This window comes from Nelusetta ayraudi, unplaced genomic scaffold (genome assembly GCF_046127955.1).
Source record: "Nelusetta ayraudi isolate G7.1 ecotype Tasmania unplaced genomic scaffold, CSIRO-AGI_Nayr_v1 ptg000017l, whole genome shotgun sequence".
Taxonomy (NCBI): Eukaryota; Metazoa; Chordata; class Actinopteri; order Tetraodontiformes; family Monacanthidae; genus Nelusetta; species Nelusetta ayraudi.
This window is the reverse complement of record NW_027466067.1, coordinates 2,468,863-2,481,210: the sequence shown is the minus strand read 5'-3', so window position 1 is coordinate 2,481,210 and position 12,348 is coordinate 2,468,863. Positions and strand designations below refer to the sequence as shown.

Here is a 12,348-nt window from a genome sequence, read left to right as displayed (position 1 = left end):
TGGTGTATTTTACTTTCTTTTTTTTCATTTTAAGTTAAGTTTTGTATTAAATGCAAACATTTTATTCACATCTCTGATTTCATGTTTTCACAATAACTTGTGCTGTTCTTCAGAGATCGACAACAACAAAAAATATGTTGAGTTGGGTGGCTCATGCCATGTAATATTCCTGAAAGGAATATCCTTGCTTTTCCCTTGCAATATAAATTTAGATTTTATTGGACAAACCTGCTGGAGCAATATGGTGGATAACAAACTATATGATGTGTGCACAGTGATGATGCTGAGTGTTTTGCATCCTCTTCTGACTCCTTGATGTTTTTTTCTCTCTTGCTTTTGCAGCCTAACAAACTGGTGCAAACCACTTTTTTTTCTTAGCCCTCATTCAGAAAGACGCCTTAATGCTCCCTCCTCTGCATGTGAATGAATAACTAAACCTGAAATAAATATTTCAACGCAACTTCCAAATTAAAAATACAGCGGCGCTCTTGTAGGTCTGCATTATGCATCGCGGTGATGCTCCCGCCACGTGATTGGCTGCTGCTGTCGGCCTCGCCGTGTGGCAACAGCCTTCCCTCGTCCGCCCAGCAACTCCCTGTTCCTCACGCCGTGGTGATTCTCTGCCTCCGAGGGCCTTTTCTGCAGCATCCTGCGTCGTAGCCATGGCAACGGCAGCCTGACCCTGGGTGTGTGTGCGTGTGCGCGTGCCAGTGCGTATTTGTGTGTGTGTGCAGCTGCAGCTATAACACGCTTGACCTGAATTCCTCGCCGCATCCGAGGCATAGCGGGCAGGCGCACATGACTTGGGCGGCTGACCTGCTTCTCGGTCAAGAAGCTTCGGCTTGTCAATACGATGCTGTCACTCTCTCTCACACACACACACACACACACACGCATCAGTCAGCTCACATCTGATTGGCCGTGTGTGATGAGCTGCACCTTAATTTCTCACTACGCTCCCTCCTGTGCATCAGCGCCGAAGGGGGAATATTGGTTTAATTGCGTGTTTGAATGAACACAGATGAAAACGGTTGAATAGACTGTCTTGGTTTTTTTTCTCCAGTGAATATGGCTTCAGCTTCGGCAGTGCAACACTTCTCATGAATATTTTGGAGGTTGAGACTTGGTGGTGGCAGATGAGGGGGAAAAATGGGATATGAAAATGTGTCTTATTTATGACAGACGGGCCACTTTGACCTCTTTGCAAGAAAACGAGAAGCGTGACTGAGCTGTGCTTCCATCACTCAGTCAGACAAACGCTATTGAAAAATGCAAATGTTTGCATATTGTGGACTGTTAATCGCTTGCATGATTGATAATTAAGGTTATGCAGCTGAAAGCTGAGGGAGAAATCCTCCAGATTATCAGAGATTACAATTGATTTATAAACCCTTTAAAAGCCCCTTAGTATATGAATTTTGTTCAGACAATACATGTACATTTCATCCTGGCTTTTACAGTTTTTGCAGGCCAACACAGTTAAAAAAACAAGTGTAAAGGTTCAGTAAACAGCATGCTCAGCCATTTGTTGTTGTTTGATGTTTTGCTGGATGTTCCAATTGTTTTGGAATTGGACAAAAACAAGGGGATCTCAGAGGGTGGAGCCACCGCCTGGTTGCAGGTGTTGGTGCGAACCTAGGTGTGAGATTGCTGGCTTTTATGGCCTTACAAAGGGTAGATTATCATCAACTGCATGCCTTGGCTAAAAAGTGGTGAAACACTAATTTCAGCGTCCAGCAACAGACTGGAGATGCGTATTGTTGTTGTAAAACATTGGTTGAGAAATTTTGCAATTCTTGGAGGGGAAAAAAATCATATGGAGGTCTGTGGTGAAGTTTTTTGTGCTGCACTTGCATGAATTTATCCCTACTGATTGAATTTTTTTTTGCGTGGTATAGAAGTTTTCTCCCATGCGACCTAAGCAGAATGCAAGCGGTTGCGTTTCTGCATTTCCGGAGCTATGGATTAGCAGATGTTGCGGATGAAAAAAGGTTCCAGTGTTCACAGAGCGACCCCTGTTAGGCCTGCAGCTCAGTGGGCTCCCTGAGGGGTCGGCTTGTTGTCGGATGCAGTAGGAGTTCCTATTTCTGTCCTTTCTCCAAGGATCCTTCCACTCTCGCTGTGTCTCGCTTTACTTGGTTCTCTTGATGCTCCTATTTGTGCCTCGATGGGATTGGCTGCAGAATCAGAGCACCAGAAATCAAATGTCAATTTTCAGAATATCCATGAATCTTTAGAAACATTTAAGTAAATCACACGACAGATAATTTTTTTAATTGGCTTTTTTTATATTAGTCTCCAGTGTAGCAAGCTGCAGTGATTAATTGCAAAAAGCTGCAAAAACACTTGTGTTTACCTTCCCGCTGTAGCTGATGCTTTGTTGATTCGCCCACGCGTCTGGAAGGAGACGAAAGCAAGGCGGTCGCAGGGGTCAGAGCAAACACCTGGTTGTGTGTGCGTGTGTTGTCATTAACCTTACAGTGGCCTTTGTGACATCGCACTGACCTTGTTCCCAGAACTGCATGTTGTAGTGCGCCTTCTCTGAAGAGTGGAGAGCAAGCAAAAGAAGTAAACACTGGATTTCCCCCATTTCTGCAGCCTTAACTGACAGGATAGAGACTCGTAGTGTTCAAATTATACAGGAACATTTGCATGTGATAGTCTAATACAAAAAAAAACATTGTACTGCTGGTTGTGATGAAGGCTGATTTTAAAAGTGAGCATTTAAATTGACAGCTACTATGACTTGTTGGACTGTATAAACCAAATTATTTAGTGCAGAGAGATACAAACTTATACTCCAGCAACAAAAAGGCGCCTCAGTTGGTCTGGCTGTTGGTCTTAAAGTGCTGGAAATTGCGGAAAGCTCTAAATATTTTGGTAATGCGCACTATGCGTGTAGCGTCACTGTAATGTCAACATGCTCTGCAGCCTGCAGATGTTTGCGCTGACTTGAGAAGAAAAGACGATTCCAGAGCCCATTTCATTTATTCCCCTGCACATCTTTTTAAAAAGTGCCCTATTGTCCGTGCGTTCATGGCCAGGAAGGTCTGTCTGCCCCGAAACCATGTGAGTCACACACAAACAATGCAATTCTCTGTGTTGGCCCCAGTTTCGAGGCTTGACTCAGTGAAGGCATTTTGCAGCAAGTGACCCACATTTGTTTCCCTGACGTGGGGATGCGGCGCGAAAAACATTCGGCCGTCCCTGCCAGGGGGCGTTGAAGTCCCAGTCACTGATGCTGCTCCGGAAGGATTTAGCTGCTCTAAAAAAAAAAGAAAAAAATGTTGTTTTGTTTTTGTGTGCGTCGTAGATGCGATGGAGCAGCAAAGGGCGCTGCACCCTGGCTGTTTGGTCTCAGGGGTTCGCACTCCTCCCGTCCGGCGCAACAGCAAGCTGGCCAGCCTGGGACGCATCTTCAAGCCCTGGAAGTGGAGGAAAAAGAAGAACGAGAAGCTGAAGCCGCCCGCCAGTGAGTGCCACTCCTGCGTGTTTTTGCGAACGCACCCGGGTCCCGACCGCGGCGCATGTGTCCACTCTGAGTATAGTCCTGTTGATGAACGCTTGTGTGTCTTTCAGCGGGGGAGAAGAAGGCAGCTGCTCGGCAGAAGAGAGATGACCTCATCCGGAGGAGCCCCGGGGAGACGGAGACAGGTGCAAAATGAGACACACACACACAGAATAACACACAATCACACACAAACACACACGCACTCACAATCCTGGCCAATCCCAGCTCATCCCCTTTCGCCCCGCTGTGCGGACTCATCACTGTCCTCTTCACACTTGTGCGCCGCGTGCAGAGTCAGACGTGGCCTGCGGGGGCAACGGAGACGACCCAGACACCCCCAATCAGTCTGACGCCGAGGACCGAGAGGAGGAGCCGGCGCCACCGCTGGCCAGCACCAGCGAGGGCGTGGGCGCCGACCTGGAGGCCTCCACAGGTAGAGTAGCAGCAGCACCGTCCTCTCACACTAGGCAGACACTGACAGAGGGATGAATCCAAGGTGACACGGTGCTGATGGATCATTTTGGGTTTATAGCTTGGAATCATGATGGTTACATGTGGAGCATTTAGTCGACCAAACAAGACAAACTCAGAGTACAATATAATGTATGGTATGTTATATAATGCATATTATTTATGTACTATAACAAATTATTTATTTAGTGGCATATGTGTTGTAATGGTGTATTTATTTATCTAGTTTCCTGATAAACCACTCTGTATCCTTTGCGAAGAGATGATAACTAGCACCATCTAGTGGACAGATATTCCATTTCTTTCATTATCTTGCGCGCAAATGGATAATTTTGTTCTTGCAATATTTAGAATGATTTAATGTTATTAATGACCAGTATGAATCAGTAAAATAACACCACAGAAAAGTTTTGGTATTACTTAATGTTTTTTTTCTGAGATTGTTGAACACCACAAAAAAATGAATAAAACTCAGTAGTTCTGGAGCCAGAATAGTCTTTCAGGAGGTCTTACTATGTTGAAGATGCCTAAAACAAACGCTGGTGATGAAGTGTGGTGATGAAGTGTGGTCACTTCATCACCAGCTTTACCGGTGCATATGATTTTAATGTGTAGGAACGGGATGACTGAACAGATTCAGATATCAGTCAGAGTGAAACTGAACCTCCTCAGGAGTTGAATGTCTGATTTCTCAGCAGCACAAAAAGGATTTCAGCAGGGCAGCTATGAACAAAGCAAGCAGGTGGTTACAATGTGCCACAGTAGATTAAAAAGGAAAGTGATGCAGGTGCCGGAGGGGAGGAGAGACAGAGAGCCCGGCGTTAAGCAGATGGGTCCAAGTGCTCCAGATCTGGAGACGCTGGCGCTCAGCTGGAAGCTCCTCTGGCTCCTCAGAAACAACATGATTAATAACACAGCGAGGCAGCAGGTGCTCTCACAGCTGGGGAAATATTATTTAGCGCAAATAAGGCACACACCCAAAGTCCCACTGAAGTGTTTGCTCAAGCGTTTGCTTAGTGGAGCAGAGTTGATGCCATGTCTCAGATTGGCCACTAGATGGAGCCATACACTTTGACACTTTGCTCGTTTCCAGCACAAGAGGCGAGTGAGGAGCCCAAAGCGGCGGCCGATCATTGTCAGACTGATGAGGGAGAAGACCGAGGGATGATGCCGAGCAAGCCAGCGGATGAGCAGGTGATGAAAAAGGCGGAGCCTGTCGAGAGGAAAGAGGAAGTGAAGGTGGCGCCGCTTCCTCCGAGACGAGCCAGTACCTCCACTCCGTCCAACATGCCGGTCCGACTGCTCAACAGGCTGGGCAGCTTGGACGGTGAGTCGAACCAGGAGAGCCGTCATGTGATGGGTACTTACTGCAGTGTGAAGCTCCGCCTCATGTTGACCACGCCCCCCCTGCCTCCTCCACAGGTGCCCCTGCAGTGCCGGTGAAGAAGTCCCCCGCCACCTTACCCAGGAACTTCACGCTTCCCAAAGAGCCTCACGGCTCCTTGCTGAGAGCCAGGATGTCCACACCAACCGGCTCCCCGCACCTTGGCGCTCTGCACCCACAGCTGCCCCCTAGCTGCATCATAGAGGAACTGCACCGAGCTCTGGCTACCAAACACAGACAGGACAGGTCAGTTAAGGACAGCAGGATCAACATTTTTTTCAATGGTTTTATAGTAACAGAATTATAGTGTTGTCTTGATTATTGTTGTTGTTCAATAGAAAAAACTTTACATGACAGAGTCACTGTATTTATTCTGCTGAATGGTTTATCTGGAAACCTCTAATTGTTTTTTCCACACTGTGCAACATAAAATTCAGGTGTAAAAATGTAAGAAAAATCTATCTTTGATATAATTTGCCTGCTCCGTGTTACACAAAGTATGCAGTAGGACCGAGATCATCTTTTTGTGATGTCACAAAGGGCGCAATTACCCCTCCTAGGTTAGAGACCGCACAATCAGCCTTTTGTGTATTACAGCACATTTTAGAATCTATGCTCTATTCTTTTAATTTTGTCAAGCACTTCGGGGGTTGGATTTCAATAATGAAAAACAGTAATTGAGTCTCGCGTGTCGCGTGACAGACGAACGCTGCTCACACACATTGTGCAGAATAGATGTTTTCCAGCCAGCAGAGTGCGCAAGCCTGTCATTACTCATCCACAACGGTGCAGTCGGCCTTCAAAAAGCATACTTTTTTTTTCTTTCTTTCTTTCTTTGGCTCCTGGTCGCTGCGTGGTAATAAACTCCTGCAGGCCCACACTGGAATTTATCACGCTTATTGGGGCTTATTGGGGCTTATTGTCTCAGGGATGTCGACACCAGCAGATATTTTCTTTATTAACACTGACCTCTTGTGTTCTTGTTTAAAAACCCTCATATCTCAGGCCTTTGCTGTTGCCACGCCACTCCGGGCCTATTGTGTCGTGCGCGTTGACCTACATTTTTCACGGGATTTAATTAAAAATCTTGCGCGAAGAGAAGTCTGTAATCTTGGAGCTGGCGCGGCACGCTCCTGTGTTACTTTTAGACCGTACGACAGCAGCGCCTTCATTCCTACTTTCACCAAAACACGTTAGCCTCTCGATTGTGGGTTTGGGTAAATATAGACAACAGTTTGCAAGGCCGTTTTTTCTCTCTATCTTCCATGGCATTTGCGCTATGATATGTATATAGAGAGATGCTTTGTTTTCTTTTGTTTTTTAAAAGCACCAGTCATGATTACGGACGTGTCTCGTTGACCCTTGTTCTGTTAGTCACGTTGACATTAGACGTTGTCGAGGACATTTCTTGGTAACCGCGGCTTCCTGGTATCGCTGTTGCTGTAATTGAGAAACTGAGCAGATACTGAAAGGTCAGCGGAACGTGGCTGCACCCTTTTACTTTCTTCAAGGACAAAACACATCATTTCTGTGCTGTGCGTGCCAGTCTTGGCCAGTGTCAGCTCTTCCCTCCAGCCCAGTTCTTAGAAAGCTGGTTCAAACCCTATAAATAAAAATCTTTGTATGCCGTCCCAGTGTTGTTCGCTGTAATTAAATCCCCACTTAATCAATCAATCAACTAACGATTAATAAATTCTGACCCTCTAGATTTACATTTTCACATTGGCAGTTTTTTTTTTTCAACAAGTAAAGTGTAGAAAATTTCCCAAATACTCCCAAACTGTCAACAAACAGAAAAAACTGACCTGGAATTAGGGCTGTGCGATTAATCGATTTTAAATTCGAAATCAGATTTTTTTAGTCGTAACAATGTTAAATAGAGGAAAATCTGAAAATCGATTTTCCTCTTTCATGCTTACGGGTTGGTGCCTCTTGGGTACCGTAGTCCTCCTCCCTCACCACTACCTGCTAAATTATTTTTCCGAACTCGCATACAACACGCACTTGTCCCGTTTTTGTAGCATATTTAACAAGATTTCGAGTTTTCAGAGAAAAAAATCGGGATTTTATTTTTGACCAAAATCGCCCAGCACTACCCGGAATGAACTAAATTCAAGCAAATCAAATGGCAAAGCAAAGAAATTTTAAGCAAAGAAATTTTTCTCCATTACATTTTAAGTAGCAACACTGGGAAGCAAGAATAATCCTTGTCCCGTCTCTCCCGTAGAATCAGTCTCCTCATTTCCAGAAATACTGTGTGTGCTGTCACTTCACTGTAACCCCCGACCCTGCAGCTCTGACAGGGCCAAGAACCCTCAGCGGCTGTTTCTGGGATTAACGTCGCGACTGACGGACTCTCTGTGTCTCGCCGTGTCTGACCTCCAGTTTTCAGGCCAAGGAGGGCCGCTCGTCCCTGAAACGCCGGCTGGACGGCCGTCTGTCCCGCGCCTCCAGCACGGAGAAGGATCCCGGCGGCGAGTTGGAGAGCAAGAAGGAGTCGGACGAGAACAAGGAGAACTGGCGCCTGGACGAGTACCTGAGCGACCAGGACAGCTGGAACGAGTCGGTGATCTCTGGTGAGTCCGCTGACTGTAATCTGCGTGAAAGCAGCCTAATCTGGAGTCCACGCCGCGGCGGCGGCGGCTGCGGCTGCAGATCATTTAGCTGCATAATCTCAGCTGATGTTTGTTTTCAGTGACAGCGTGACAGAGAGATTTTCAACCAGCCACAGTGCCGGGACACAGCGGCGGCCGGCGCTGAGTTTCAGCGGCCCGCCAACATCTGCTCCGCTTGGCCTAAATCTCCACCACCATTCAGATGTGGGTCAAGTGTTGCCTGCGGAGAGATTTAACAACAAAAAAAACGCAGACGCTCACGCCGCCAGGTCATGTGCCACGAGGGTCATGTGACGTAAATCTCTACTTCCCCTCGTCTGCTACAGCGAAGGGATGAGTGATGAATTGGCAGAATGATAAACTTGTTTGCGGGAATTTCTTTACTGAGTTTATTTTTTTTGTCAGCTCAGCAACAGCAAAAACAGAATGCACGCGTGAATGAGGCAGCCAAGTGGAAGGATTGGGGGGGGGGTGTATATATATATATATATATATGTATATATATATATATATATATATACATATATAAGAACGAAGCAGAAACAATATGTTCATTCCAGTTTCAACTCAGTTTTAAAGAAAATGAAATGTGAAAGAAAATGCAACACGAGTGTTTATGGATTTTTAGTTTTTTTCTGTCATGAAATATGCATATATTTATATATATTTTTGTTGTTTTTCTTTTTTGCTTTATTTTATAATGTTCTCTGCCAACTCATCCGTGTGAATGTCACACATCAGGCCTTTAATTTATTGTCGCAAGAAATGGGTTAGCGTGACTCATCTGAACTTTGCAGAACACTCAGTTATCCTCATTAAACTGTGCGTGGGATTAAATAACGGAACCATAAATCAAACGGAAATTGACCTTTTTATTATGATTATGCTCTTACTGGTCATTTCACCTGGTCATTTTCTGCAGCTGCTTACGCAGTGACCTCGACGCTGCTCATGTCTGACCCCTCCACCACTGTAACTTCCCCGCAGGGACCCTCCCCCGCAGGATCAGGAAGGAACTGCTGGCCGTGAAGCTCAGGAACCGGCCCAGCAAGCAGGAGCTGGAGGACCGGAACATCTTCCCCGTCCGCAGCGACCAGGAGCGGCAGGAGATCCGGCAGCAGATCGAGATGAAGCTGGCCAAGTGAGTGTGGACTCTGTGTGGACGCACAGCCTTCGCGACAGCAGTCGTCACACCTGCCACAAAACATTTTGTTGTTCAGCGTTGCTCCCTCTGTTGTCTTTTTGAGTGGGTCCTTCTTGTTGAGACACGCGCACAATCAATCAATCACACATGCAATCTTTTTTCTACACATTTTTCTATTCTATAAAAGTTTACTATACATTAGCAGAAGCCTATTTGACCAAAGTCCACAAAAAAAGTGTTGAGCAGATCAGATCTCGATTTATGGCTCAACTTTGTTGCTTAACGTTGCCAAGCCAGCAGGTACAATGGTGGTAAACAGGACAAGATAGCAGAATATTTTAATTATTATGGTGATTATTTTCGTCTCTAACGCTCACATAATCACAGCCTCAGGGATGGAAAAAAAAAGCCGCTCATTGCTGAAAACGCTGTCACAACAACGGCTTTTCTCAGCTTTCCTTGGATAAAACTTTTCTGGGTCATGCGGTCTGATGTTTCGGGGGCTGGAACAGGATTTTCCGAGAGGGCAGAGGAGGAATGAAATAATCGCATTTGTTGTGTTATGTAAAGGGCCACGGGCTGTTATTACAGCCACTTTAATGGGCTTAACAGTCCAACCAGGTTCCTTTTCGGGTTTTTTTGTTTTGTTTAAAGAGTATAAAACAGCGGCGGGTCAGCTTACGCAACCAGCCAGGGTTCACATCCTTCAGCGAGAACATTCGCCAGATGTGAATGTGTCAGGCCCCCCCAAACTTACAGTGAGGCCGTTCTGAAACGACATGACCGCTTGATTTGGCCCTGTTGCGTGTGTTCGCTGCTTTCAGCAGCTCCAGAAGGAGCAGCTCCCCTCGCTGCGTCACAAACAACCTGCTAACGTATAATCAGGCTGTTCCAAGGCGTCATTAAAGTGCGGTGGGTGGCTTCTGAGCTGCTTAGAAAAGGAGGAGGTGGATGTCGCACGGAAGACGAAGGTTTAACAGCAAAATGTGTTGAAAGAGCTGCAGTTAGTTTTTATACTCTCATAATTTTGCTTTTTTTTTTCATTGACTTTTAATAAGGTCATTCAACTTGGGTTGTCTGCCCGGCCCCCTGAAGTGGTATCACAGTGAGAAAAATAATGCTCTGAAAACAAAAAACAACCAACAATCAATTTGTATGTTATTCCTAAACTCTTTTAATATTTCACCATTTATTTTATTTACACACAGGATGAGGTGATTATTACGCATCCTGTTCCTCGAGCTAGAGGTTCTGTGCAAACTCACTCAGCTTGAAGCGATGTCGCGACAGTGGACATGAAGTGAAAAAATCTCCTCAAGACTCCCTCAAGTGCAGCTAGTCAGCCGTAGTGCCCCTGACTCGTATGTCACGGCTGCATTTATGCTTTTTTTTTTTTTTTAATCTCTGCATTTCAATTTTCTTTGCTAAAATACTGGTTGACGAAGGATAGCTGAACACTTGCTGGGTTCATCTATCCATCCATCCACTGTGGATCAATGCTTATCCTGCACACCGGGATGCTGGAGTCCATCACGGCTGTCACCTCAGAGTGCAGGTGGGGAACATCACAGAGACACGGAGAGAGAAAAAGACCCATGCAACAGTCTGGCTGGTGTTCCGTCACTTGATAGGCAAACTTGTGCACCTGCAGAATGATAATAATAATAATAATAATAGTTAGCTGCTTCGCATGTTACATAAAGGTCAGCGTGGGAGTGTCAGGGGCCTCGCGAGAGAGAGTGACCGCCTTCTCGCTCCTGCGGGGTCTGACTTTGTGGGCAACACCACTGCAGGTCAAAGCAGCTAATTGGAGAGGTGAAAACTTTTGACAAAAGAAACAATTTAATTAACGTCCGACCGCACAGGGCGAGCTGTTTGAGAGAGCGGAACTGAAGGAACACAAAGGTCTTTTGTCTTGCGGGGGATGAGTGAGTCCAGGTGACACTCGGATGAGTCTGGTGGCAGTCGTGCTTCTGCCATGTGCAGTTTCTATTCTCTCCCCGCCCTCGTGCCAGGCGTCATCGCAGCTGCGCGTCAATCTGGACGGGCGTGATCCGTCGCGTGTGTCCCGCATCTGATGTGCGCACGTCTCTCCGGCACGCCAGTGCTGTCCGGCAAAACACGCCCGGCACCATGTGAGCTTCTCCATGTGCACAGGTGCAAATTCCGTTGGGGTGTTTGCAGAATAGCGCCGGGCATTAGGCAGCGCCGGCCAGATTACCGCGCATACCAGACGAGCGGCGTCTGCGGAGGGTCGGGGGGGTCGTTAACGCTAAGGCCCAGCAACTCTGCAAACTGCTTACATAAACCTCAGTGCCGGCTGCTCTTGCATAACAAAAGCAGGAAGTGATCAATAGTGCATCACAAGAGGGAACTGCGATAGTGGGATGCCCGGTTATGGATGCGCTCACTGTTTATTAAGGCCAGAGGTCAGTTAGTAGAGTTCACTCAATGTGTTGCATTACCGAGTAGAACATCTTTGGCGAAGATACGACAGTGTCGCCACACTGACACCACGGCACTGACTCGTGTTCTAAAAAGCTGCTCATCACGCTTAGCAACACAACACAACAAACAGGCCCAAAACTGAAGCGTCTGAAGAAGAAGGAAGTGAAAGAAAAAATCATCCACCGACTTAAAATACAACAGTCCGGTCCTTAATCAGGACCTGTAGCCTAGTCTTTAGTATCCATCACCCTACAGTGCTTTATAATGGTCAAAATGATGACAGACAGCACAGTCTTTAAAGATTCAAGTTGAACAAGTAGTGCATAAAACTTTTCACTCTAGCGAAAACACCCTGTACCACCTGGTGGCTTCTTTGGGAAACTGCCAGCAAAGACAAACACTCCAGCAACCCCAAAACTCCACAGACACCCAGAAATACGTGTCCACATGTTTCTAATGGGGGCTTACGGATTATTATGCAGACCAGATGCGCCACCTACGTGGCCACGCCCACACGTTGGGGGATTGGCTTCACTTCAGCTTTGCTCGTGTTGCCACCAAGCCATAATGACAAAAGGCACATTTGTAGGGATCAATCCTGCCACAACTTGAACCATCCAGTAGGGGGCGTCCCGGGTGGAGCAGTGCTAAATCTCGCAATTGTGTTTAATTTGTGTTTTGAAAACAACGTTACATCCTGCACAGTGTACGTACAAACAAAAGTACAAATACAAACAACCACAGTAAGAATAACAATCATAAAAAAAACTGTCAT

At 46.3% G+C, this 12,348-nt stretch overlaps 1 protein-coding gene across 3 annotated transcripts in view; it reads left to right on the top strand.

The window, feature by feature from the left end:
• Positions 1-12,348, top strand: part of phactr3b (phosphatase and actin regulator 3b) — a 36,542-nt gene that overhangs the window by 9,523 nt on the left and 14,671 nt on the right. For 2 of the 3 annotated variants that reach the window (XM_076024709.1, XM_076024711.1), the window contains exons 2-8: positions 3,314-3,472; positions 3,580-3,654; positions 3,804-3,963; positions 5,089-5,309; positions 5,405-5,612; positions 7,752-7,942; positions 8,969-9,122. In XM_076024709.1, the coding sequence (XP_075880824.1) occupies positions 3,314-3,472; positions 3,580-3,654; positions 3,804-3,963; positions 5,089-5,309; positions 5,405-5,612; positions 7,752-7,942; positions 8,969-9,122 (1,168 nt within the window). Of the gene's footprint in view, positions 1-3,313; positions 3,473-3,579; positions 3,655-3,803; positions 3,964-5,075; positions 5,310-5,404; positions 5,613-7,751; positions 7,943-8,968; positions 9,123-12,348 lie in introns of all 3 variants that reach the window. The other variant, XM_076024710.1, reaches the window with a different exon arrangement.